The following is a 27,768-nucleotide window of genomic DNA, read 5'->3' as shown; positions in this document are numbered from 1 at the left end:
AGTAATCAACACAATGCGGATTTGGCATAAGGAACAGATACACATAGTAATGCCAACAAAAGAGAGTCCAGAAATACAGACACGTAAATATGACCAACTGATTTTAAACAATGGGTCCAAGGTCATTCAACTAAAGATGCTGGAAGAACTGGATATTAATATGGGGAAAAATGAGCCTCAAACCCTTCCTCACACCGTATACAAAATTATCTTAAAATGGGATCCTAGATTTAAACACAGGAGCTAAATCTATAAAATTTCTAGGAATAAAACATAGAAAAGAGTGATATCATCAACATGGCAACATAAGACATTCCCTGGAAAAGCATTCCCTCAGAAACAACTAATAAAAGGACAAATCTCACTTGCTTGAAACTCTGGAAGTCAACTTAGACTGGAGAAGGACTCCACAAATGCTGAATCGAAGAAAAATTTTTAAAAAACACCAAAACAAAACAAAACAAAAAAAAGAATATGAGATCCACAAGGACCTGCCAGTTCAGACCCCTACCCATCACATGGTCCCATGCAGCTTAAAAGTCACCCAGAGAGGCAGTACAGCCTGGGAACCTTGCACCGTGGATTCAAACCATAGAGCCACTCACAGCAGTGAGTTAGAACCCCATGCATATCCAGGCACAGGGACCCAAGCCCACAGTGACTCATGGTGGAACACAAGCAGCTGGTGAGCAAATGCATATAAAGAGCCCCCAGCAGAACTGTTGGCAACAGGTATACACACACAGCCAAGTCTCTGATTGCTGGATCCCCTAAACGAAAAAACAATCCTTTTTAAACATTGACCCCATCTTGCTCCCTGGGGTGGGACACCCTAACAGAGAAGAAATTGGAGGCAGAAAAGCCTCATGGAAAAAAAGGGCAAAACTGAACTACTGTAAGGCAGGATGGATCCCAGAACTGAAAAGTGTAATGAAAATGTGGTACTGAGTGAGGGAGAGAAGTTAAACAAATCATAGAAGCTGGAGAGAAAATTCTCCACTAAAACAAGCAGATCAGATCAGGATTCCTGGAGAAGGAACAGAGGGAGGAAAGCTTCCTCCTAAAGGTGAAACAACTCCACATAAAAGGGCAATCTTAAAAGTTATACCACAGATCTAAGATGGTGGGATAGAGAGGAATGGAAGCTAGTTAGTCTCCCTGGAACAACTAATAAAAAAACAGGAAAAACTAGTAAATAATCCGTAATAACTGCAGGGGGACAAACGTGACCGTCCATTCATCATACACCAACCTGAATTGGGAGGGATGCCCAAGATCACAGCATAAAATCTGTCAGTATAAACTGCGGATCCAAGCCAGGAGATCCCTCCCCCCACAGCCTGAGCTGCAAAGCCTCATGGTGCTACAGAGAAGCTTTCTCCCAGCAAGCGAATATAGCTCAGCTGAGCTCCAACCGGGGTTTTAATTAGCAAGTGTGAACTGCTCACTATCAGCTACAAATCCCCAAAAAAACAGACAGAGGCTTTGGGTGATGACTGACCTTGGAGAGCCAGAGGGTCGCCGTGGACTAGCCCTGAAGGGGACTTTCTGTTCCTGTTTTGGCTCAGTGGAGAAAGCCTCAGCCATTTTTAGTTCCCAGTGCTCTGACTCAGACAAGGGTGAAGACAGCATACGCAGAGAGAGATATCATTGAAATGCTAATGACCTCTCCCTAGGGGGTCTGTCTTATCTAAGAGGAAAGGGGTGGGTTCCAGCTCTACTACCTGCCTTCCATTCAGAACCAGACCTCAGAGCCTGGGGAAAAACAGCCATGGGCCACACCTCCTTATCCCACTCTGGAATTACAGGCTGACAGGCACCACCTCCTGGGCAGAAAAGCACAGTGACCTGAGGCATCACAGGGTGTACCAATTTTCTAAGACACACCCTCAGGGAAGCTGGATACTGAAAATTTCTTCCTTCTGGGACCTGAGCCTGTTCTGGTCTGGAAAAACCTCATTAGGGTAACCAAGGAAACCATGCCTAGACAACAGAAAACTACAACCCACACTAAGAAAAATGAAGTTATAGCCCAATCAAAGGAAGAAACTTACACTTCAACTGAGATACAGGAATTGAAACAACTAATAATAAGTCAATTAAAAAAAATTTACGGAAGATATGGCGAAAGAGCTGAACCATATAATGAAAACACTGGGCATTCATAAGATAGACATTGAAAGTTTGAGAAACCAACTGGCAGAATCTATGGAAATTAAAGGCACAACACAAGAGATGAAAGACACAGTGGAGACATACAACAGCAGATCTCAAAAGGCAGAAGAAAACATTCAGGAACTAGAGAACAAGACACCTGAAAGCCTACACACAAAAGAACAGATAGAGAAAAGAATGGAAAAATATGAGCAATGTCTCTGGGAACTTAAGAACAAAACGAAAAGCAAGAATGTACATGTCATTGATGTCCCAGAAGGAGAAGAGAAGGGAAAAGGGGCAGAAGCAATAATAGAGGAAATAATCAATGAAAATTTCCCATCTCTTATGAAAGACATAAAATTACGGCTCCAAGAAGTACAGCATACCCCAAACAGAACAGATCTGAACAGGCCTATGCCAAGACACTTAATAATCAGATTATCAAACATCAAAGATAAAGAGAGAATCCTGAAAGCAGCAAGAGAAAAGCAATCCATCACATACAAAGGAAGCTAAGCTTGATAAGACTATGTGCGGATTTCTCAATAGAAACCATGGAGGCAAGAAGGAAGTGGGGTGATATATTTAAGATACTGAAAGAGAAAAACCACCAACCAAGAATCCTATATCCGGCAAAACTGTTCTTCAAATACGAGGGAGAGCTTAAAATATTCTCTGACACACAGACAATGACAAAGTTTGTGAACAAGATACCTGCTCTACAGGAAACACTAAAGGAAGCACTGCAGATACAAAGGAAAAGACAGGAGTGAGAGGTTTGGAGAACAATTTTGGGAGATAGTAGCACGGCAATGTACTTACACTGAACAAAGATGACTGTGAATATGGCTGAAAGAGGAAGGGTGGGACCATGTGGGACACCAGAACAAAGACAAACAATAAAGACTGGGACCGTGTAACTCAGGGAAACCTAGGGTGCTCAACGATTGTTAATAAAAGCTACAAACATGTTTTTACACGAGGTAGAACAAATGAATGTCAACATTGCAAGGTATTAAAAATAGGGTGGGATTGCGGGGAAAATATAATCAATGCAAACTAGAGACTATAATTAACAGAAACATTGTATTACGCTTCCTTTAATATAATAAAGGCAATATACCAAAGCTAAATGCATATGGGGGGGTGGGGAATAGGGGAAGGGTATGGGACTCCTGGCATTGGTGATGTTGTCTGACTCTTTATTCTACTTTAGGTTAATGCTATCTTTCCTTTCGTCGCTTTCTAGCTATCAAGCTTTGGTTTTGTTTGATTGATTTTCTCTCTCTTTTCTTTTTCTTTTGCCTCTCTGCCTTCTTTGACTCTTCCTCCATCTTTGTGGAAGAAATGGAGATGTCCTTAAATAGATAGTGGCCATGGTGCTGAATACATAAATACGGGACTATACAGAGTACCAATGATTGTTTACTTAGGACGGAATGTATGGTGTGTGAACAAAACCATTTTAAAAGAAATGGGTTGATGAAGAAACCTTGAGGGCACTATATTGAGTGAAATAAGAGACACATAAAGGCAAATATTGCAGGGTCTGATACGAACTAATTATAATATGTAAACTCACAGATATGAAATGTAAGTTACCAGGATATAGAATGAAGCTAAAGAATGGGGAGCAATTGCTTAGTATGAGCAGAATGTTCAACTAGGGTGAACTTAAATGTCTGGAAATGAACAGGGGTGATGGTAGCATGCTGTGAGAATAACTCACAGTGCTGAAAGGTGTGTGAAGGTAGCGGAAAGGGTAACCTCAGAGTTACGCATGTCACCAGAAGGAAAGTTGGAGGTTAAAAGATGGGAATGTATAAAACAGTGAATCTTGTGTGGACAATGTCTGTGATTAACTATACAAATATTAAAAATCTCTCTCACAAACTAGAACAAATGTATGACACTATAACTAAAAGTTAATAATAGGCATACAGGGAAAAAATATATATATCTGTTGCAAACTACATACTACAGTTAGTAGTATTTTAATATTCTTTCATCAACAGTAACAAATGTACTATACCAAAACTATGAGTCAATAATGGAGGGGGGCATGGTTAGACGTATGGGAGGATCTAAGTTTCCTTTTTCTTGTCTTTATTTCTTTGCTGGAGTAATGAAAGTGTTGTAAAAATTGAAAAAAAAATTGTGTTGATGGATGCACAGCTGTATGATGGTACCATGGGCAACTGATTATGCACTTTGGATCTTTGGATAGTTGTATGGTATGTGAACAATCTTGATAAAAAAAAATATATTATATATGTGTGTGTGAGTGTGTTGTACCACATGTGCAGGGCAAGAATCGGGTGCAGAAGAGCTGAGAAAATCTGAACAGTTAAACAAAAGCTACTCTAAAGATACAGTATAAGTTAGAGCAAGCCTCAAAGAAGAGCCTGGGATAGGCAAAGTTTTTTAGGACCCAAAAGCACAAACCATAACAGAAAAAAGTTTAAAATCTCTGTTCTTCAAAAGGCACCATAAAGAAAATGAACATGGAAGACACGGACTGGGAGAATATATTTTAAATACTGTACCTGACAAACATTTGCATATAGAATATCCAAAACTCTTACAACTCAATAATGAGGTCAAGCAGCACAATAAAAAAGGGGCAAAACAGTCACAAAGACCACATATTACATAATTCCATTTATATGACATGTCCAGAACAGACAAATCTATAGAGACAGAATGAATGGCTGCCCAGAGCTGGTGGGGAAGGGAGATTGAGGAAAACTGGGGAGTCAAGTTTAATGGGTACAGGTTTTTTTTTTGAGGTAATGAAAATGGCCTAATATTGACTGTGGTGGTTGTACGACCCTGTAACTATACTAAAAACTACTGATCAGTACACTTGAAATGGCGAATTGTAGGGTAAGTGAATTATAAGTCAATAAAATTGCTACTTTTTTTAACGAGCAAAAAAGATTTGTTTGAATAGATGCTTCACAGAACATATGCAAATGCCCAATAAACACGAAAAAAATGTTAAAAATCATTAATGGGAAATGCAAAGTAAAGCTACAATGAGATACCACTACGTACTTATTAGAATGGCTAAAATTTAAAAGTCTACCAAATACTGGCAAGAATGTGGAACTCTCACACATTGCAGGTGGAAATGTAAAATACTATATCCACTTTGGAACACAGTTTGACAATTTCTTATAAAGTAAAACACACATCATATAACCCAGTAATTCAACTTCTAGGTCTTTACCCAAGAGAAAGAAAACATAAATCCACATGAAGTCTTGTACATGAATGTTTACAGTTGTAAAGGTCAAAAAATAGAAGCAACTCAAACATTCATCAACATATAAATGGATAAACAAATTGTAGTCAACATATGTGGATTACTATTCAGCAATACAATGGAACAAACTTCATAATGTCCAATATGGTTCAATCTCAAAAACATGCTGAGTGAGACAAGCCAGGTGCAGAAGAGTACTTACCATATGACTTTGCATTTACATGAAATTCTAGAAAAGGCAAATCTAACTGCCAGTGACAAAAAGTAGATCAGGGATTGCCTGGGGTTGGAGATTTGGGGGTGGTAACTGTAAAGGAGCATAGGGAACCTGAAGTCATGAAACCATTCCATATCTTGATTAAAGCGATGGTTACATGAGCACAGACATTCACCAAAACTCATAGTTGTACACTTAAAAGGGATGCATTATATTGTAAGTAAATTATATCTCAATAGAGTTGATTTTTAAAACATTTATGTATATCTAGCTATCTTTCTATCTACATAGCACATATTCTCTTGACTAGCAATTCTATTTCCAGGAATCTATCCCACTGTACCGGTTTGCATATATTATGTCCCCCAGAGAAAGCCATGTTCTTTGATGCAATCTTGTGGGGGCAGATGTACTAGTGTTGATTAAATTGGAACCTTTGGATTAGGTTGTTTCCATGGAGATGTGACCCCACCCATTCAGCGCTGGCCTTGATTAGTTTACTAGAGCCCCATATAAGAGATCAGACAGAAGGAGCTTGCTGCTGCAACTTACAGAGACATTTTGAAGATGGCTGTTGAAAGCAGAGTTTTGCTGATGCTTTGGAGGTACTAGCCCAGAGTTTGCCCTGAGAAGCTGACACAGAGACATTTTGGAGAATGCCATTTTGAAACACAACCTGAGAGCAGCTAAGAGTGACATTTTGGAGAACTGCTGCAGCCTAGAGAGGAACGTCCAGAGAGAAAGCCATTTTGAAACCAGAATTCTGGAGCAGATGCAGGCCACATGCCTTCCCAGATAACACAGGTTTTCTGGACATCATTGGCCACCATCCAGTGAAAGCACCCAATTGCTGATGTGTTACCTTGGACACTTTATGGCCTTAAGACTGTAACTGTGTAACAAATAAACCCCCTTTATAAAAGCCAGTCCATTTCTGGTGTTTTGCATAACAGCAGCATTAGCAAACCAGAACATCCACCGAAATACACACAAGTGCCCAAAGACTTATGTACATGGAAATTCAAGGGAGGATCAATATAACTGAATTCTAGGCAATTGTTTTCTAAAGTGAGATAGATTTACCTATAAATCTGCAGTCTCTAAATCCCATGTAAGTAAAAAAAAAAAAGCAGCTTGAATACTATGTATCAGATGTTCCCACCTGCTTTAAATATATATAACATAAAAATCACAACCACATAGCATGTCTTTACCTTTGGGTAAGGGTGAAGGAAGACTTCCACACTTGACTCTGTATTATTTGACTCTTTTGCAATGTGAAAGTATTCATGAATTGCTTGGCTAATTTTTATGATTTTTTTAATGTGTCTTTGGATTCGATTTGCAAGTATTTTGTTGAGGATTTTTGCATCTATATTCATTAGGGAGATTGGCCGGTAGTTTTCCTTTTTTGTAGCATCTTTGCCTGGTTTTGGTATTAGATTGATGTTAGCTTCATAAAATGAGTTAGGTAGTGTTCCATTTTTTTCAATGTTTTGAAAGAGTTTGAGTAAGATTGGTGTCAGTTCTTTCTGGAAAGTTTGGTAGAATTCCCCTGTGAAGCCATCTGGCCCTGGGCATTTATTTGTGGGAAGATTTTTGATGACTGATTGGATCTCTTTGCTTGTGATGGGTTGGTTGAGGTCTTCTATTTCTTCTCTGGTCAGTCTAGGTTGTTCATATGTTTCCAGGAAATTGTCCATTTCTTCTACATTATCCAGTTTGTTGCCATACAGTTGTTCATAATATCCTCTTATAATTTTTTTAATTTCTTCAGGATCTGCAGTTATGTCACCTTTTTCATTCATTATTTTGTTTATATGGGTCTTCTCTCTTTTTGATTTTGTCAGTCTAGCTAGGGGCTTGTCAATCTTGTTGATCTTCTCAAAGAACCAACTTTTGGTGATATTTATCCTTTCTATTGTTTTTTTGTTCTCTATGTCATTTATTTCTGCTTTAATCCTTGTTATTTCTTTTCTTCTACTTGGTTTAGGATTGGTTTGCTGTTCATTTTCTAGCTTCTTCAGTTGATCCATTAGTTCTTTGATTTTGGCTCTTTCTTCCTTTTTAATATATGCGTTTAGTGCTATAAATTTCCCCCTTAGCACTGCTTTGCTGCATCCCATAGGTTTTGGTATGTTGTGTTCTCATTTTCATTCGTCTCTATATATTTAGCAATTTCTCTTGCTATTTCTTCTTTAACCCACTGATTGTTTAGGAGTGTGTTGTTTAACCTCCAGGTATTTGTGAATTTTCTAAGTCTCTGATGGTTATTGACTTCTAATTGTATTCCATTGTGGTCAGAGAATGTGCTTTGAATAATTTCAATCTTTTTAAATTTATTGAGGCTTGTTTTATGTCCCAGCATATGATCTATTCTGGAGAAAGTTCCGTGAGCACTAGAAAAGTATGTGTATCCTGGTGATTTGGGATGTAATGTCCTGTAGATGTCTGTTAAATCTAATTCATTTATCAGATTGTTTAGGTTTTCAATTTCCTTATTGGTCTTCTGTCTGGTTGATCTATCTATAGGAGAGAGTGATGTGTTGAAGTCTCCCACAATTATTGTGGAAACATCAATTGCTTCCTTTAGTTTTGCCAATGTTTCTCTCATGTATTTTGTGGCACCTTGATTGGGTGCATAGACATTTACGATTGTTATTTCTTCTTGCTGAATTGCCCCTTTTATTAGTATGTAGTGGCCTTCTTTGTCTCTCAAAACATCCCTGCATTTGAAGTCTATTTTATCTGAGATTAATATTGCTACACCTGCTTTCTTTTGGCTGTAGCTTGCATGAAATATTTTTTTTCCATCCTTTCACTTTCAATTTCTTTGTGTCCCTGTGTCTAAGATGAGTCTCTTGTATGCAACATATCGATGGTTCATTTTTTTTGATCCATTCTGCGAATCTATATCTTTTAATTGGGGAGTTTAATCCATTTACATTCAACGTTAAAACCGTGAAGGCATTTCTTGAATCGGCCATCTTATCCTTTGGATTATGTTTGCCATATTTTTCCCTCTCTCTATTAATATCCTTTATTGTACCCATACCGAATCTCTTTAGTACTGAACCTTTCTCCAAGTCTCTCTGTCCTGTCTTTGTTTCTCTGTCTGTAGGGCTCCCTTTAGTATCTCCAGTAGGGCAGGTCTCTTGTTAGCAAATTCTCTCAGCATTTCTTTGTCTGTGAAAAATTTAAGCTCTCCCTCAAATTTGAAGGAGAGCTTTGCTGGATAAAGTATTCTTGGCTGGAAATTCCTCTCTCTCAGAATTTTAAATATATCGTGCCATTGCCTTCTCGCCTCCATGGTGGCTGCTGAGTAGTCACTACTTAGTCTTATGCTGTTTCCTTTGTATGTGGTGAATTGCTTTCTCTTGCTGCTTTCAGAACTTGCTCCTTCTCTTCTATGTTTGACAGTGTGATCAGTATATGTCTCGGAGTGGGTTTTTTTTGGATTTATTCTATTTGGAGTTCGCTGAGCATTTATGATTTGTGTATTTATGTTGTTTAGAAGATTTGGGAAGTTTTCCCCAACAATTTCTTTGAATACTCTTCCTAGACCTTTACCCTTTTCTTCCCCTTCTGGGACACCAATGAGTCTTATATTCGGACGCTTCATATTATCTATCATATCCCTGAGGTCCATTTCGAGTTTTTTCAATTTTTTTCCCCATTCTTTCTTTTATGCTTTCATTTTCCATTCTGTCATCTTCCAGGTCACTGATTCGTTGTTCAACTTCCTCTAGTCTTGTACTATGAGTGTCCAGAATCTTTTTAATTTGGTCAACAGTTTCTTTAATTTCCATAAGATCATCCATTTTTTTATTTAGTCTTGCAATGTCTTCTTTATGCTCTTCTAGGGTCTTCTTGATTTCCTTCATATCCCGTACTAGGGTCTCATTGTTCATCTTTAGTTCTTTGAGTAGCTGCTCTAGGTGTGTCTCTTCTGGTCTTTTGATTTGGGTGCTTGGGCTTGGGTTATCCATATCGTCTGGTTTTTTCATATGCTTTATAATTTTCTGTTGTTTTTGGCCTCGTGGCATTTGCTGTCCTTGATAGGGTTCTTTTAGGGTTTGTAGACCAGTTGAAGTCCTTATCTCTAATTTATCAGATCTACAGCTTCGTGGAGTACACTTTCTCTAACTAACCAGCAGGTGGCGTCCACGAGCCACCTGTTCTCCACAAGCCAGATCTCCCCTGCTTAGCCTTTTTGGTGAGTGGGGGAGTGAGTCTTGTGGGGCCCAATTGGTGTCCCAAGCTTGCGTGTGTAGTTGGTGTTGCCTGCCCTGTATGTGGGGCGTGTTTCTGGGCAGTCGGGGAGGGGGGGTGGCCCTAACAATCAAATCTCCCTGATGATCCTAGAGTTTTAAAGCTACTGCAATAGTCTAATCCTTCAGTTCAGTCCTGCCACAGTTTGTCTCTGCCACTGACCCACAAGTCTTTGGTATTGGCGTATGGCTCCTGAGACTTGCAAGTGGGCCCCTCTTCCAGGCTGTGCACCCCGGGTCCTCTGTTGAGGGATAACTGTGCTATGTCACAGGTGAGTGCCGTCCCCCCAGGGCAGTTCTGGGCTGCTGGGCTGTGTTGGGAGGCTCCCAGTCTGCTCAAATGATGGCTGAATGGGGCTCTGTTAATTCACACTGCTCCCCCTTCCCAGCTCTGGGACATTCAGCTGAGGTTGCAGGGAAGGCTAATGTCCACGCCCAGTTTTGTGGTGTGTGCCTGTTATTTGAAGCACTTCCGTCACACTGGGTTGTCTGGGGCAGCTCTGGGCTATGGGGCTGGCGATGGGCAGGAGTGTTTCCTGTCCACCAGGATGGTGGCTGTGAGCGGACACCCCCTTTTCTTGGGAAGTTGTGTTGTTTAGTGAATTTTCTCAGCCACTGGATTATTGCCTTTTGTCTCAGAGCTCTCTTATTTCTGCTCTTGACTTGACGTGCCCAAATTTCAATTCTTTGAAGCTTTCTGTATTGAGCTTCTTAGAGTAATTGTTTTAGAAAAAGCAAAAAGGATTTAAAAAAAAAAAAAAAAAAAAAAAAAAACGGCCCTCCACAGAGATCTAATGGGTTATTGAAATGCTAATAGACAAAGCAACCAGGGCCATTAAGGAAAGGTGCCCTGGGCAGAGAGATCAGCCTTGCTTCGGGATTTGCATATGCGCCTCAAGGCCTGATCTCCGCCCTTCCCCTTTCTGTGTTCACCAGAACTCCAAAAATCCTCTGCTTTTACTTTGGAGCTTCTCGTGTTGTTTTCCTTCTATGCCCGTCTCCTCTCTGCTGGGCTGGCTGCTCTCAGAGTCTCTGGTGTCTGGCCTCAGTCTATCTATGGTTGGAGTTTGAATCAGTAGAATGAGTTTCCGATGAGAGCAGCCACTGCAATTCTCCCTTCTCCTTCCTGGAGCTGACAGCCCCTCCTCCCCCGGGACTGAGCCTGGCAGGGAGGGGCGCGGGTCCCCTGGCCGCAAAAACTTACAGATTTCGCTGATCTCAGCAGTTCCACGTTTTCATGAGTGTTGTATGAAGTATGCCCAAAGACAGATTGCTCTGTGGTGTCCAGTCCACGCAGTTCCTGGCTTTTTACCTACTTTCCTGGAGGAGTAACTAAAACATACAGCTCACCAGACTGCCCGGCAAGTTGCTTTTTTTTCTTGGCTAATTTTTAAAGACTGAAAATGAAACAAGAAGTTTTGGTTGTTGTTTTTTTTAAGAGGAGTCACTGAATTTGAGAAGGAATCTTTCTTCAGTCAAAGCCGAGGATAGCAGTAAGAAGAAAACAAAGGTTTAGTAAAAATACAGAGGTACACATACACACACAAGAACTGCTACTTCTGATAAAGGAGCCTGTGAAGTACACTGTGGGTCAACAGAGAAAAACCCCTAATTTAAACAATTACACATCCTACAAAAGCTAACACAAGTATCTCCTCTCCAGTGAGGTCTTTTCCAGTTTCCAAGGCATTTCTAAGTTTACTATCATCATTATTATTATTTATTATCGCCATGACACTTATCTTTCTTCCCACTAGTCTGAGCATCCCTGTCTCGTGCAGGTCTGTGACTCCAAAATAAGCTGACCAAGGGTCAGCACTTAACACTAATTTGCTGAATGAACCAAATGGTTCATTCCCAAAAACTGACCTACAGTTTGTTTTTAGAAACTCAATTCCTACCATCCCCAACTCCCCAGCAAACAGGTTTATAACTGGTTTGGCCAAAGTGCCATACCAGCTCACCACTAAGAATGGTCCTGATCCTTTATGGACAGCGGGTAGAAGACCTCAGGGGTAGCCTCAGAACAGAGCTCTGGTCCCAGGAACGAGAAGCAAATATCCCTCCTGTAAGTGTGATGATGGGGGTTCCTCTGACTTACCTTGAAAGCTACAACTTTTCCAAATATGGTACAAGCAGATCTCATCACTCTCTTCTTGGCTGGTAGTGTCTGAGGACACAGAACCTGAACTGTCTCTTCTTCCTACAAAGAAACACCACAGAGATGTTTCAGCTTCCATCAAAGTTTCTTATATGGGGTTAGGATGGTTCAATGCACAAAGCAGAGAAAAAAAGATTCATTCCATCTTTCTACACAAGACAAAAGTGTGCAAGGTAACCCCACAACATCCTATAATGTTAGGGCTGAAAGTGCCCTCAAACATAAGACAGAGAGGCCCTCTGCTATTTAGGGAGGAGCCAAGGAACCCAAGGCCACCTGGCTGCTTGCCAGTCCAGGAGGGGTTTATCTCAACTCTGGCTGCCCATCAGAATTGCCAGGAGACATTTTAAAAAATACAAGTGCCTGGGCTCCACCCAAGTGTCAGGCTCCACCCAGGAATGCCTGAATCACAACCTCCTGGAGTGGGGCCTACGGCCATTTTATAATAGGGAAGAGGACCACTACCCTATGTGTTGAGGTAGCCTAAGATTCCTTCTATATCTACATCCTCTTACGACCTCAGAGGGCTAGTGGAGGGCTACCTTCTATAAACTAAATTTGATTTTCCATAACCCAAACCTCTTAATGAACTATTAGAAATGTGTACTAATACTAATAAAAAGGCAAAAAATGGAAACCCTACATATCAGAATAATAGATATCTCCTTAGTTTTAGGTTAATCGTAAGAATCAGAATAAAAGGGAATGTAGGTTCTTTCAAAGACTACTTTTACCAGTACTGCTATGAGTATTTCCTTAACAATTACATTTGCCCACCCACCTACCCCCAATAAGCATTTAAAATTCATTAGCCACCCCTCCCTATTTAGTACCACCTGTCATTTTGTTATTCACCTTCCCTCTTCTTTTTTTAAGTCCCTTAGATACCACAAGGCTGGGCCTCATAACTCACGCCTATGGGACCCTCAAGGTCGCCCTTCCTCTCTCCTTGAGAGTGGCTATTCTCTGGATCTGACTTCGCTGAGAAGATCCTTCCCCTCCCTTCTCACAAGGCTGTAACCCAACTGATACTATTAAAGACCTATTTAAAGCAAAACTAGTCCACTTCTAGGTTTCCTATAGTTGAAAGAAATGAGCAAAAAATAACTGAAGGAAATGTGAAGAAAGAACACATATGACCAGAAAAAACTGTAAATGTAAATTTCAGATAATAAAATTTTTTGCTGGTAGTCTTGGCACCACCTGATATTTTTAGGAAGGGGTCTATCAAAAATCCAACATATCACTACAGCTGTACAAGCAGGTTTGATTGTAAGCCCCAGGTGGAGCCTTGTGTCATTATCACCAAGCTATGACAAGGGCCCAGTTCAGTGCTTAGCACACAGCAAGCACTTAAATCTGCAAAATGAAAGAAAAGATAAACAGAAAGGCCGGCCAACTGTCTATATCATGAAATCCAAAGGATACCAATATATCATAACCTCCCAGATGGATGTCATTCATTTCCCATATCCATTCACACTTATTAAACAACTTCTGCTCAAAATTCCCCCACTTACTTGTCACTAAGCCTGACACTCCATTAAAAAGAAATAAGTATCTTAGCACACTCATTCATTCAACAAATGTTTGAGTACCTACTGTGGGCCAGGCACTACTAGGCGCTGGAGATGAGAAGTGCTTAAAGCAGACAAATTTACAATAACTAAATTCCATTTATTCATGTCAAGAAGACAGCCAATATCAAAATTAAAATATGCTTCTATTACTCATTTTTTTTTACAATGTGAAGGAAGCCCCTGGAATTATGCAGCACGGCATTCCTAACTTTGGGGTTCTTCGTTGAAAAGCAAGCTCTCTTGGGGGTTTAGGGAGACACTATATCGGGGGAAGAGCAGAGTCTCTCATTCCAGTGCAAATCAGGCACATCTAGAATTCTTCAACAATACCAATTCACATTTGTCTAGAACATCTTGCTTTTCAAGTTCATTCACATCTATGATTTCAATATAGCTCCACAACTTTCACTAGGTAGGAAGGGAAAACCAACTCTTTAAGTAAAAGTAGCACAGACTTGCCCAAAGTCATGCATTCCATTTAACGGCCAACTGGAACCCAGGAACCCCAGCTCAGGGCCTGCAGAACTTTCCCACCAGCCTTACCAGAAATCCGCTGTGGACCTGGAAGAGGAACGGGCACTCTGCTCGGGGCAGAGCTCTTATTCTTGATGTCATGAGCATTTCTGTAAATGGAAGGCAGTCTGCTCAAAAGGTCTGAACTCATGCCCAGTTTCTTAAATTTTTCCAGGTTCTCAGAATTCAAGAAATCATGGGATCTCTTACAGCTAGTGCCAAACTTGCATTCACCCTGTAAAAAGTACTGGCAGGTGTGAAGTTTGATACATTGCTTTTTATAGGAACAGGAGCCATAGGGTCCATCTCCTTTGTTGTAATGCATGCAGATCTGTTGACAGAGGAGAAAAAAGACACCAACTTAGGAAGGGTCTGTGTAACCCCACCTCCCTCTGACCAGTCCACTGTTTAGAAAGGGCTCTTATGACCACATAGGCCATACAATTCATGGCTACAAAAACATCCCTATATCTGGAAGGATGGCTGCAAACAGATGCCCTTGTTTAAAACAGGAACTGAATGAGCAGACTGCTTAGAACAAGCCCCTCTGCTCGGAAAATTCAAAGAACCACAAACGGCCAGACTTCTCCTTTCACTTGGACATTTTAATGTAAATCGAATAGAAGAACTTTATATTCTCCTTCCTAAAGACCCTTAGAATCATCCTACACTCTCTCACTGACTCATCAACTTTTCTATACAGGCTCCAGTTTTCTCCAACCCTTTTTATTTTGTGACTCTGGGTCAAGGAGGCTGAAGATTTAATGCATCCTAGAGACAAACACAACCCTTGCATTTCTCAAGGGAGCAAAACAAGCCTCAGAGAAGTTAAATGGCTTGCCCTAGGCCACACAGCTATCCACAGCACCTGGCGCATTCAGTGTTTGTTGAACTGGGTAGGCAAAGCTGTGACTTGAACTTCAATTAACTGCTACTTCTCTTCACTCAAAATTTCTGGAGCAGGAAACCAGACCAGAAACCACCAAAAGGCCATCCACTGGATTCACAGGCATTGTATTTAGCAAGATGTGAAAATGCACCAGAGGCTACACTAATGCAAAGTGTTAATAATATTATATGGGAATCCTGGCATGGTTGTTCTGTAAACCCACAACTTCTCTTAATAAAGGTGGGAAAATGGACCAGAGGATCACAGAAACCAGACTTAGATCAGCAAGGACCCCACTTAGGAAAGGGAGGCCCTCAGGGAAGAGCCAGAGAGACGGCTGGGCCCTTACATCAACTCTGCCACTCACAAGCTACATGACCTTGGGCAAGCCACTCAACAGCTCTTTAATCCCTAAAATGGGGATAATGCCGACTACACAGGGCGGTTGTGAGATCAAATGAGAAACATATGAAGTACCTAATACAGTGCCTGGCACATAGCCGGTGCTTGAATCAGGTGCCCACCCCCAACCAGTCATCTGGTAAGGCAACTAGACAGAGTAGAAACCCTGGCTGAAAAGCTAGGTCTTAACTCCCGTTTGCTAACCTGCACACCCATCCTTCCAAACTCTTTAGCAAAGCAAAATGTGGTAATATTCCTCAGACAAATGCTACACACATTCCTACCCAGTCACCTGCTGCTACTCACCCTGCTGACAAAATGATCCTTCCAAAATGTTAAAGCCCAAATTTCTCTAAACACAAACCACACACATATATACAACCCCCTTTTGTGATATCAAAGGCCTGTGTGCAAAAGCCTCTGCCTACCTATTTCTTTCTTCTCCTCTCTCACCGTATACTCAGGTGATGGTGAACTTCCTACTGTGCCTAACCACACCAGCTTCCTCCTCTGTGTTCCCTGTGTCTAGAAAGCCTCTGTCTTCTTCACCCATCTCACCTTCAATCATCCAGGGCTCAGAGTAGGCATCTACTCCAGGATGCCTTCCCTGACACGCCTCCCCCCTCTCCCCCCTCCTCCCCAAACTGTATTCTCACAGACCAGAGTGCTAGTTTCTGTTAGAGCATTTGAAAAACGACCTTGCAGTCATCCATTGACTTGTCCTTCTTATCTGCTAAATGTGACTCCTGGAGAAGAACTGGGCCTTTTATCTCCTTATCACCAGTGCCTAACCAATAAAGTGGATAGTCAATAAAGCTTCCCTGAATTAAACGAATCCTAATTAGCAAAAGGCAAAAGAAAATAGTTACTACCTATCATGTGCCAGTCTCTATGAAATGCTAGCACTTTTTTCAAATGAGCTATTTTAATTGAATAATACAGAAGCATTTAAAATATACCAACTTAATCTCTGTTAACACCAACCCAAAAATAGTGCAAGAGCATCACATACAACCTGTGCTGGCCTTAAAAGTGGTCCTCTCAGATCATCTACTGTGGAGAGCAAATTAACTGAAGGTTCCAGCTGCTCCATCTGGACAACCACCTTGTTCACGCCACAGCCACACTTCCCACAGGCTGCCAGCCAATAGCTGAGCATTAAAGCAGGCCCATTTGGTAAGATACAGGAGTCCTCCAACAGCGCCTTTAGCTCAAGGACTTTCTGATGTCCTGCGGGAACCTTTCTTAGAACTGCACTGCAGTGGGAGACTCTTCCTACCCAATCCTCCTTGCTCCCCTCATTCTTTCCAGAAATGTCAGGCCTGAGGCTCTCCCGCCTTCTCCTGCTCCCTCCTCCAATAAATGCCTTGTACCTCTAACCCCATTTTGGCATTTGCTTCTCGGAAGAAATGCATAACCATTGTAGCAAGCTTTGAAACCAAGGGGTTACTGTTTGAAACACAATACGAGAATTCCATCAACTAAAGTTCCCAATTCCTTGGGTACAAAACTGAATTAGCAGAGAGAACATCATCTGCCTGTCAGCAGCTCTGGAGAACTTCTCCACATATGAACTGTGTCTAACAATACTGAACAGTGTGGTTATAATTCTTGCTGGACAGGAATGAGGCATGTTGGAGTCTGTCATCACCCTTAACAGGGTGTAAAGTAACCTTTTGCTTCAGGGATGCCCAAACAGGTTCCCTCAACCTCACAAAAGCCCTGCAAAGGAGGCACCAGCTTCAAGAGAGAATGAAACTGGCTCAAGGTCACAGGTCTAGAAAGCAGCAGGGCCAGGAATCAAACCTATGGTTCTCAGTCAGGATGTGGTCCTCAGCTTCTCTTCAGCCATAATATTTCCCTATCTTCCAACCTTTTGGCCTCTCTCCTATTATTTGCAAATAAACAGGTCCCTTCCTGATACTCACCTCAGGCAAAAGCCAGTCATCATTCTGAAACAAGAGCTGGCAGAGCTCACCATAGCTGAGGTGGTCAACACCATGAGTTCTGAGCACACCCACGTTGTGACTGGTCTTCAAGCTGTGATCATTCCTACAGCTTTTCCTGCAAAGAAACAGTGCTGGTAAAATCAGTCTTAAAGAGAAATGTTCAACACTTCCTGACATTGTTTACGAACACTAGAGAAAAACCAGCATGCCCATGCAACAAGAAACCACCATGCTCATTTACAAAGAAAGAGAGAATACCCTGCAAGTTCTAGGGCTCAGGACAGCATCTCTCAGCAGGCATTTGATAAAAATTATAGGGCCATTACCCCAAGAGTACTCATGTCACATAGCAATGTGTAAAAGGAGCCTTGGTACTTGGTAGGCACTTAACATTTGCTGAATAAATGAGCAGGGGTGCCTCATGGTTACAGGTGAACACACCCCCACACACACACCGCTACACATACACACACAGGGCAAGATGAAACATTTTCTCCAAGGGTCTACCTTAGGCCCACCCTCCACTCTTTCGATCAACAAGCATTTGTTGAACACTTAACTAACGAGCCAGAAACTGGCACCACACCCTGAGATCCAAAGATAAACCTTTAAATGACTGCATGGGACACCAGGACCCAGAAGAGTCAAACAGTATTTGCTTGACTCAGACACGGCCACACCTGAATCTAAGGCCACGTCATCGCACAGGGAGAGGGGTGAAACAGTCCTACTTTCTCTGCCACCCTGCAGGGCAAGGCGCCTAAAGGAGGTACAGACACTCACCTGGGTTATTCACAGAACCAACTGCCTTCACCCCCTCCCGTTTCTGAATCCCAGGACACCCTCAGCCATTCTAAATCATTCTTCACCAAAAACCCCTGAGGCTTCTCACAATTTGCATCCTCACTGATTTCCTCTCCTGCTTAAGGAAGAAATCAATTCCATAAGAGAGAGGGTAGGAGGACTTGATCCTTCTGAGGCAGAGGAGTAGGTACATACATTTGCCTTTTTTTTTTAAGTGGTAAAGTAGAAAGAGGACAGCTTTTACTTGAGTGTCTCTGAACAAATTTCCATTCAAAAAGCATTTGTCCTGGTAAGAACCTAAGATGGCAGCTAGGAGAGACAGGGCAAAAAAAACACCTCCATGAAAAATACTAGGTAGAGGCCAGGAAGTGACCCAGAACACCAGTTCCAGCAATGCACCAGCTGGACAAGGTCTGCTAAATCCACAGGGACTGTGCACTTGGTGAAACCGGGACCCTGCGTTCTGAAACAAGTGAGTGAGCTGGCTGAATGTCTGGCAGCCATGCTGCGGTATAGGGAAAACCGTGGGTTGGCGTTTGGAGGCGGACTAGCTCTTTTTTTAAAAAAAAACAAAAGCAGCTGCAGATACGGCAGTGAGAACCACACAGTGAAGCACGGCAGGAACGGGCTGTGCAAACGCCTCAATATCTGGCGTGGAAGATAGCCTTTCGCACACCCACTGCTAGGTGTCTCAGAGCAAGAAGGGCAGAGGTGAGCCAAAAGGGGAAAAAACCACGCCCCTGGCAGCCATCTTCCCGGACAGCCCAGAGTTGCGCCAAGGGACCCAATGTGATGGGAAGTGTTTCCGGTAACACCGCACACATGCCACAATATCGGGTGTGGACAATGGCCTTTTGCACACCCACAGCTAATTGTCCCGGAGCTGGGAAGGCGGAGCTGTGCGAAGAGGGGGAAATTAACAAGCCCCATTCAGCCACCTTTACAGTAGGCTGGGAACGCCCCTGCATGGCCCGGCGGCCCAGGGCTTCCCTTCAGGGACAGCGCGCACTTGTGACATAGCACAGCCTTCTCTCAGCAGAGGCCCTAGAAGGGCATGGCTGGGAAGAGGAACCCACCCGGAAATCTCAGGAACCCTACGCCAATACGAAGGACTTGTGGGTTAGTGGCAGAGACAATCTGTGGCGAGACTGAAATAGAAGGTTCGGACCAGTAACACCTGGGAGGTTTGATTATTAAAGCTGCCCTCCCTCCCTAATCGCTCAGACACACACCCCACATTCAGGGCAGACAGCACCAACAACACACCCAAACTTGGTGCACCAACTGGATCCCACAAGAACCAGACCCCCACACACCACAAAGACAAGGTTGGGGAGACCTGACTTGAGGGGAATAGGTGGCTTGCGGACGCCATCTGCTGGTTAGAGAAAATGTACGCCACCAAGCTGTAGATCTGAGAAATTAGAGATTCGTGTCTGAATAATCCTTCATATCCTGAAAGAACCCTATCAAGTAAAGCAAATGCCAAGAGCCCAAAAACAACAGAAAATTTTAAAGCATATGAAAAAACCACATGATATGGAGAACCCAAATCCAAACACCCAAATCAAAAGATCAGAGGAGACACAGTACTTGGAGCAATTAATCAAAGAACTAAAGACAAACAACGAGAGCATGGCACAGGATATAAAGGACATGAGGAAGACCCTAGAAGAGCATAAAGAAGAAACTGCAAAAGTAAATAAAAAAATAGATGACCTTATGGAAATAAAAGAAACTGCTGACCAAATTAAAAAGATTCTGGATATTCACAGTACAAGACTAGAGGAAGCTGAACCAATGACTCAGCAACCTCGAGAACCACAAAATGGAAAATGAAAGAACAAAAGAAAGAATGGGGAAAAAAAATCAAAAAAGCAGAAATGGAGCTCAGGGATACGATAGATAAAATAAAACATCCAAATTTAAGACTCATTGGTGCCCCAGAAGGGGAAGAGAAGGGTAAAGGTCTAGAAAGAGTATTCAAAGAAATTGCTGGGGAAAATTTCCCAAACCTTCTATACAATATAAATACACAAAGCATAAATGCCCAGCAAACTCCAAACAGAATAAATCCAAACAAACCCATTCCGAGGCATATTCTGATCAGACTGTCAAATACTGAAGAGAAGGACCAAGTTCTGAAAGCAGCAAGAGAAAAGCAATTCACCACATCCAAAGGAAACAACATAAGACTAAGTAGTGACTACTCAGCAGCCACCATGGAGGCGAGAAGGCAGTGGCATGACATATTTAAAATTCTGAGAGAGAAAAATTTCTAACCAAAAATACTTTATCCAGCAAAGCTCTCCTTCAAATTTGAGGGAGAGCTTAAATTTTTCACAGACAAACAAATGCTGAGAGATTTTGCTAATCAAAGACTTGCCCTACTTCAGATACTAAAGAGAGCCCTACAGACAGAGAAACAAAGAAAGGAGAGAGAGATACAGAGAAATTTAACAGACATATATAGAATATTACATCCCAAATCACCAGGATACACATTCTTCTCTGGTGATCACGGAACTTTCTCCAGAATAGACCACAGGCTGGGACATAAAGCAAGCCTCAATAAATTTAAGAAAATTGAAATTATTCAAAGCACATTCTCTGAGCACAATGGAATACAAATAGAAGTCAATAACTATCAGAGACTTAGAAAATTCACAAACACCTGAAGGGTGAAAATGAGGGGGAGATGAAAACATTCCTGGATAATCAAAAGCTGAGGGACTTCATCACCAGTAGACTCATTGGTGTCCCAGAAGGGGAAGAGAAGGGTATTCAAAGAAATTTTCTTTTAGAAATGCTAAAGAGAATTGTGCAGGCTGAAAGGAAGGGACACTAAACAATTGACTGAAACCACATGAAGAAATAAAGATTTCCAGTAAAGATCACACGGTAAATATAAATACCAATACTACTGTATTTTTGATTTGTAACTCCACTATTTACTTCATACAGGATCTAAAATACATAAAGTATAATGATAAATCAGTGGTTTTGGACTCCATGTAAAATATGTAATTTTTGACAAGAACTACATAAAGGTGGGGGAACGGAGGAGTATAGGGACATAGTCTACATATCCTATTGAAGTTAAGTTGGTATCAAAGAAAACAAGATTGTTACAGACTTAAGATGTTAAATTTAAGCCCCATGGTAAACACAAAGAATGTATCAGAGACTATGATCATAGAGATGAAAAGCAGAGTATGGGTTACGAGCAGTGGGGGAAGGGGCAATGGGGAGTTAATAAGAAAGGAGTGTAGGGCTTCTGTTTGGGGTGAAGGGAAATTTCTAGTAATGGATGGTGGGAAGGTGATGGCATTGCAACACTGTGAATGTGATTAATCCCACTAAATGGAATGCTTGGGAGGGGTTGGAATGGGAAGATTTATGCTGTATATATGTTTCCACAATTGAAAAAAAAAGGCAGTCTAAATAGAAAATGACAATTAAATGCCATAGATGATCCAGGATGAGATCTAAGAATAGAGGAAAAAGGCTCAAAAGGACACAATTGGGACATAAGAAAAAAATGAAATATAGAATGTAAGCTTTATATCAATGTTAAATTTCTTGAACTTCTTAACTATATTTAATGTGATTACATAAATGAATATTCTTGTTCATAGGAAATGTATATGTGAATTATATTATTTGTTCAAGGATGTGTGCAACTTGCTCTCATGTGTTCAGAAGACAGAGCAATAGATGATGGATGATAGACAGCCAGGGAAAGAAGGAAATGGTAAAGTAACAAAATTTTAAAGTTGGTAGATCGGAGTATCGGTGGAGGGGCATTGGGGTATGCTGGAGTTCTGTGTATGAGGTTTGTATTATTTCTGCAACTGCTACTGTAAGTTTGAATTTATTTCAGAAAAAAAAGGCATTTGTCCAACTACCATGTAACAGGCACTTACCCAGGCACTGGCGGACAATCCTTTGAACTTGAGACTGCACTGCCTACTCAACAGCTCTACTTGAGTAACTTATAAGCATCCCAGATCTGAACCCCTGATCTACTCCCCTCCAAACCTGCTCCTTCCACAATCTCCCACTTCTCAGTAAAAGGCAACTTCCCCCTTCCAGACACAGGCCAAAGAGTCACTCTTGACACTTCTCTTTTTCTCATCTAATGGAGATGACAGACATGATTTTAATACGGAGTAGAAAGTGCAAGTTCTGCTGGGTTCAGAATACATCAGCACAGAGACAAGGGGCACCTGAGCCAGTCTGGACTGGGGAAAGACATAAGGAAGAAATCAGGGGAAAGCTCCTGGAAGGTGTAAAGCCCAGGCTGAATCCTTAAAGGCTGAGGATGAACCAGAAAAGGAGAGGAGGGAAGAACATTCTAGGGAGAAAGGATAAAAATGCTAAAAACTTGGTCCTGCCAAAGCCAAATATATCAAATAATTATAAAGATGATGATGATGATGATTACTGCTAAAGCTTACTGAGCATCTACTATGTACCAGGGAATCGCCTAATGTTTTACGAATTAACTCACACAGTCCTCACAACAAGCCTATGAGGTGAACAACAGTATTAACTCCCTTTCACAGATAAGGAAACTGAATCTCAGATGTAAAGTCACTTCCTCAAGGTTACCCAGCTAACAAGGAGCAAAGCCAGGATTCAAACAAGGCAGGCTGGCTCTTGGGACTGTGCTCTTGACCACCAGGCTCCACCGCCTCCTAAGCACATGGCTGGGAGTCAGGAGCCAGGGATTCCCTGAGAACTCTGTCAGCAACAAACAAAAACAGTTCAAGAAGACAAGAAGAGTCAAAGGGAAAACACAGAAAATACAGCAAACTAATCCCATTCTCCCCAAAAGGGTCCAGAAACAGTTAAAGAAGGAATATTCAAGAAATTCCCATGTAAAATGTAAGGAAGAGAGAAAGGTAAAGAATGAAGAAGAAAACTCATTCATCTAGGCCAATAAATACCAGACATCTACATTTCCAAGATAAGTAAAATCTGACCCCAAATTTTGGGGACTACCATGAGAAAAAGGTTACCATCTTTATTTTACCAAATTATGACATTATAAAGATTCATCATCTATATTTCCTAAACAATTTAACTTGTACAGTTTGTTCAAATACCATAATTACATGAATAAGAGGAAGTAAAACCTGGTAGGTTTGTAAAGGTTAGTGTGAAACAGCAACACATCCCAAAGTAATTTGGGCAGAGAATAAAAATATATATGCAGGTCCCCCCTGAGGATCTGGGGGAAAATGCAGAGGTGCTGGGCTTCGTCACCTGGATTGTTTCTGATATTCTCACAAACACTGAGGTCTGGAGGTTTGTTACAGCCCTCTGTCTCAGTACTTGCTCTTGTGAAGCTTGTTACTGCAAAGGAGAGACTAAACCTGCTTGTAGTTGTGCCTGAGAATATCCCTAACTGCCTCTTTGTTGTTCAGATGTGGCCCTCTCTCTAGCTAAGCCAACTCAGCAGGTGAACGCACTGCCCTCCCCTCTACGCGGGATCTGACTCCCAGGGGTGTAAATCTGGCAACGCGGGACATGACATTGTGGGTTTGAGAACATCTTCTTGACCAAAAAGGGGATGCGAAATGAAACAAAATAAAGTTTCAGTGGCTGAGAGATTCTAAAAGAAGTCAAGAGGTCACTATGGTGGGCATTCTTATGCACTATATAGATAACCCTTTTTAGATTTTAATGCACTGGAATAGCTAGAAGTAAATACCTGAAACTATCAAACTGCAACCCAGTAGCCTTGACTCTTGAAGATGATTGTATGGCAATGCAGCTTACAAGGGGCGACTGTGATTGTGAAAGCCTTGTGGATCACATTCCCTTTATCCACTGTATGGATGGATGAGTAGAAAAATGGGGACAAAAACCAAGTGAAAAAATAGGGTGGGAGGGGATGATATGGGTGTTCTTTTTTACTTTTTATTTTTATTTTTGCTTTTTCTGGTATAAGGAAAATGTTCAAAAAATAGATTGGGGTGATGAATGCACAACTATATGATGGTACTGTGAACAGCTGATTGTACACCACGGATGATTGTGTTATGTGACTATATCTCAATAAAACTGAATTAAAAAAAAATAAAGCAAAACAAAACAAAAAAAGATGCATCGATGACTCCCATCATTACATCATTCATCATCCACCTACCCATTTATTGTGTATCTTTTCCCTCTCTGGCTTCTGTTCCTCATTCTCTTCTGAGGTCCATTTTCCTCCACCAGTATTTCAAAGGCTGGTTTCCCCAGTGTTCCACACTCAGCTCTTTTCAGGACTCAGACTCCACCACTGGGATCTGATTCACTCCCGTAGCTTCAGCCACTGCATATACCACCCAACAACTCCCGAACTAGCCCCTCTGGCCCTGGTCTTCCTCCCAAGCTTCAGACCTAGAGAGTTGCCTCCTGGGCACACTTCAAAACTGAAATCCTCTTCCCGACCTTTCAGTCAACAACACGCCCCACAGATGGGGCAGAAACCTGGGAGTTGACAACTCCTTCATATCCTGTTACCACCCAGTCAGCAACTCTCAATCTCTCCCAAATTTCTTCCAAACACATCCCTTCCTCTTCAACTCCAATTCCTTACTGGGCCTTGGAAAATTCTCCTCTAGATATTTCTGGACAGCTGTCCCTGGTACATCCTCCCTAGCATCTAGTTGGGGTCATGTGTTAGCTTCTGGATTTGGAAGGAGATCCAACAATTCTAGATTTGGCCCATTAAAAACTTCCCAGGCAACCTTCTCCCTTCTGTCTTTTCCATCTGCCCACATGGACTTGATACCCAGAACATTTTTAAGAGCCATGTGTTGAGGATGACAAAGGTCAGTCTGCCTGGGTCCTCGAATGACTGCGTGGAGCAAAGTCCCCACTCCATGCTAACAACTGCACCTGACCTGAGCAAGAAATACTTTCTAAAGAAGAAGCAGCAGAAGCTTATTCTCCTAAATAACTAATTTCCTAAGAGTTTCTTTAACATCTCCTCTAAATCAGCATCCACACCACTACCTAAGATATCTTCCTAAAGTGCAAACATGACAGTTGCTCTCTCCTGCCATCTGCTGTGTCCTGTCATCTTCAGGGTGAGGTCCAAATTCCTTACCATAAACCTCATCAACCTATTCCACAAATCTCACTGACCACCTGCTATGCCGAGAACGGTGCTAAACGCTGAGGAGATAGCGAGTCAGAGGCAAGACAGCTCCGACGTCTGCCCTCCGAGTTTCCGTTCTTCTGGGGTGGGGTGGGGTATGGGGTAGGTGCTATGAAGCAAACAGGACGATGTGATGGAGAAACAGAGGAGGGGTGGTGAAAAAGGCCTCAGAAAAAGGGGAAGGGGGGTATTCACGTTGAGGCCTGAATGATTCAAGGAGCAAACCAGGGGAAAGGCATTCGAGGCAGAGCAAAGCCACCAGATGAGAGAAGGCTCGCAGCGTTCCAGGAACAGAACAGCATTCAGGAGAGGCCATGGCGGGGGTAGGAGCTCAGGGTCCACTTCCCAAAGGTGCTTGTGGGCAGCGGTAAGGAGTTTGCATTTTAACCCAGATACAGCACAAGTCACTGTCAGATTTTAAACAGGTGCGCAACCAGGGTGGAGTGAGGTTTTAAAAGATTCCTTCCAAGCGGCCGCCGGGCAAAGAAAGCTCTCCATTGTCTGGCCCTCAGATCTGGCACCGGAGACCCTAGGCGTCGTGGAGCAACCAGAAGGGACCAGACACAGACCCTTTTCTTCCTAAGCGTCCCTCCTTCCCCCGCCAGGACTGGGCACGAGTGCCTCACCTTCCCTCTACCCCGCCACCCTCCCCACCCCCACTCCCGCCACACCCTGAGCATCCCAGAAGGTACCACACGCTAAATCCGTCTCCGGAATTTCCGAGAGCCTGAAGGAACCGTTGGAACCTCAGCCCCTAGCACAGTGCCAGGCACCCAACAGGAGCTTAACAAATGTTTGCTGACGAGAATTAAGGGGGAGAAGCCAAGGAAAGGTCACCTAATGGTCTCCTCAAACTTTATTAAATGCCAAAACGAGCTGGGAGACGTGGCGGCTCGGGTCCTTTCTCCCCTCTACCACCTCCAACAACCCACCCGGACTCAGACGTCGAAGCTTCCCAGCGCAGCGCCTTACCCGGCCTTCTGGAATTTACAGGCCCCATATACCAAGAACTTGCAGAGGTGCAGCTGCGCACAGAGCCCCGAACAGCTTGCCTTGATGCCCTGGTGGGCGCGGCACAAGCGCAGCGCCGAGGCGGCCAGCACCACCCGCTCGGCCACCGCCGCCTCGCCTCCCGCGGCCGGCCTCTGCACCACCGCGAAGCGTCCGCTCTCCAGCAGCAGCCGCTCCAGCGCGTCCGTACCGACGCCATTCCGCAGCCGGCGCTTCAGCTCCTGCAGTTCCAAGCCGCCCCCGGCCGCGCACAGCACCTGGGTCACCTCGCCGACGACTGCGGCGTGTGCCATGGCCGGGTCGGCGGGGCGCGATACCCGGGCCTGCGCCCGTCGGACGGCGGGGTTGCGGGACGCCAATGGCGGCGTACCACCCGCAGGCTGGGCTGCTCCCATGGGGTGGAGACACAAGTTGGAAACGAAACCGAAAGCTACCCCTGCCCTAAGAAAACAGAAGCTGTAGCGCCTCGCCACGCCTACAGGCCCTCAGCTGAAGGCGGTTTTCGCCTTCCGGCCTCAGTACCCCCAGCTGTGAGTGTCGGCCGCGGGCCGGCCCTGCCCGACGCCAAGCTCGTTTACTTGGTCGTTTTTTGAGGATCTTTTTTCGGTTTCTGGGAGATTCATCACAAGATCCTCTACAAGTTGTTCCCTTGGCATGTTAAAGAATAATAATCACTAACTACGGGTATACGCTTTGAGAGTCACAAAGCACTTCCACCTAGATAATAGTGGAGACACCTGGGAGAACACTCATCTAACTAACCTATCGTTGGAGGCCGCCAGTGGCCTATCTTGATGGAGTCAGAACTAGCGCTCTCAGCAAGTTCCAGTCGCTTTCTGCATGGCCCGTCTGCGGAGAAGGCTGGGACACCATTTGTAAAAGAAGCTAGCGTGTCTCTGAAGCGAAACCTACGCTTAGTGGATGGCTCACATACAAGGGACATGGGTCCCAACCCCCAAAACAAATGAATACAGTCACTCATATCAAAATGTAAAATGGGTTTAAAGGTTATTTTATCTTCAGTGCCGGCAGTAAATCCCTTATTTTGAACATAAAATGATATGTTCAAATGATATGTTCAATGATAAAGGAAATCCGTTTCTCCCCACCCACATCTACTAATAAATATTGAACAAATATTTAAAGACTATGCAGAGCAAGGGTCTCTCACTGCTGATGGGAATACGAATTGTTAGACCCTTTTGGGAAAGTAATTCGGGAATAGCTATCGAAAGTTTCAATATGCATGACCTTTGACCCGGCAATCTTTCTTCTGGGAAGCTTCTAGAAGTATAAGGAACAGAAAATACGTTATTTACAAAAGTGGTTTGTTTGGTGTTTTTTTGGAGGGAGGGTTATTGGGGAAAACATAACCAATCATTTTTAT

The 27,768-nt window shown here is 42.8% G+C and overlaps 1 protein-coding gene across 2 annotated transcripts in view; it reads right to left on the bottom strand.

Annotated features, from left to right (window-relative positions):
- PARP12 (poly(ADP-ribose) polymerase family member 12) overlaps positions 1-26,780 on the bottom strand; it is a 75,390-nt gene extending 48,610 nt beyond the window's left edge. Inside the window, exons 1-4 of one of the 2 annotated variants that reach the window (XM_037836031.1) lie at positions 26,343-26,780; positions 17,387-17,522; positions 14,198-14,498; positions 12,015-12,116 (exon numbers count right to left, since the gene is read on the bottom strand). In XM_037836031.1, the coding sequence (XP_037691959.1) occupies positions 12,015-12,116; positions 14,198-14,498; positions 17,387-17,522; positions 26,343-26,776 (973 nt within the window). In that variant the 5' untranslated portion in view covers positions 26,777-26,780. The remainder of the gene's footprint in view (positions 1-12,014; positions 12,117-14,197; positions 14,499-17,386; positions 17,523-26,342) is intronic. The other variant, XM_037836032.1, reaches the window with a different exon arrangement.
- Between the last annotated feature and the right edge of the window lie 988 nt (positions 26,781-27,768).

The sequence above is a fragment of the Choloepus didactylus genome, chromosome 5, assembly GCF_015220235.1.
Source record: "Choloepus didactylus isolate mChoDid1 chromosome 5, mChoDid1.pri, whole genome shotgun sequence".
Lineage (NCBI taxonomy): Eukaryota > Metazoa > Chordata > Mammalia > Pilosa > Megalonychidae > Choloepus > Choloepus didactylus.
This window is presented reverse-complemented; position numbering and strand designations above follow the sequence as displayed.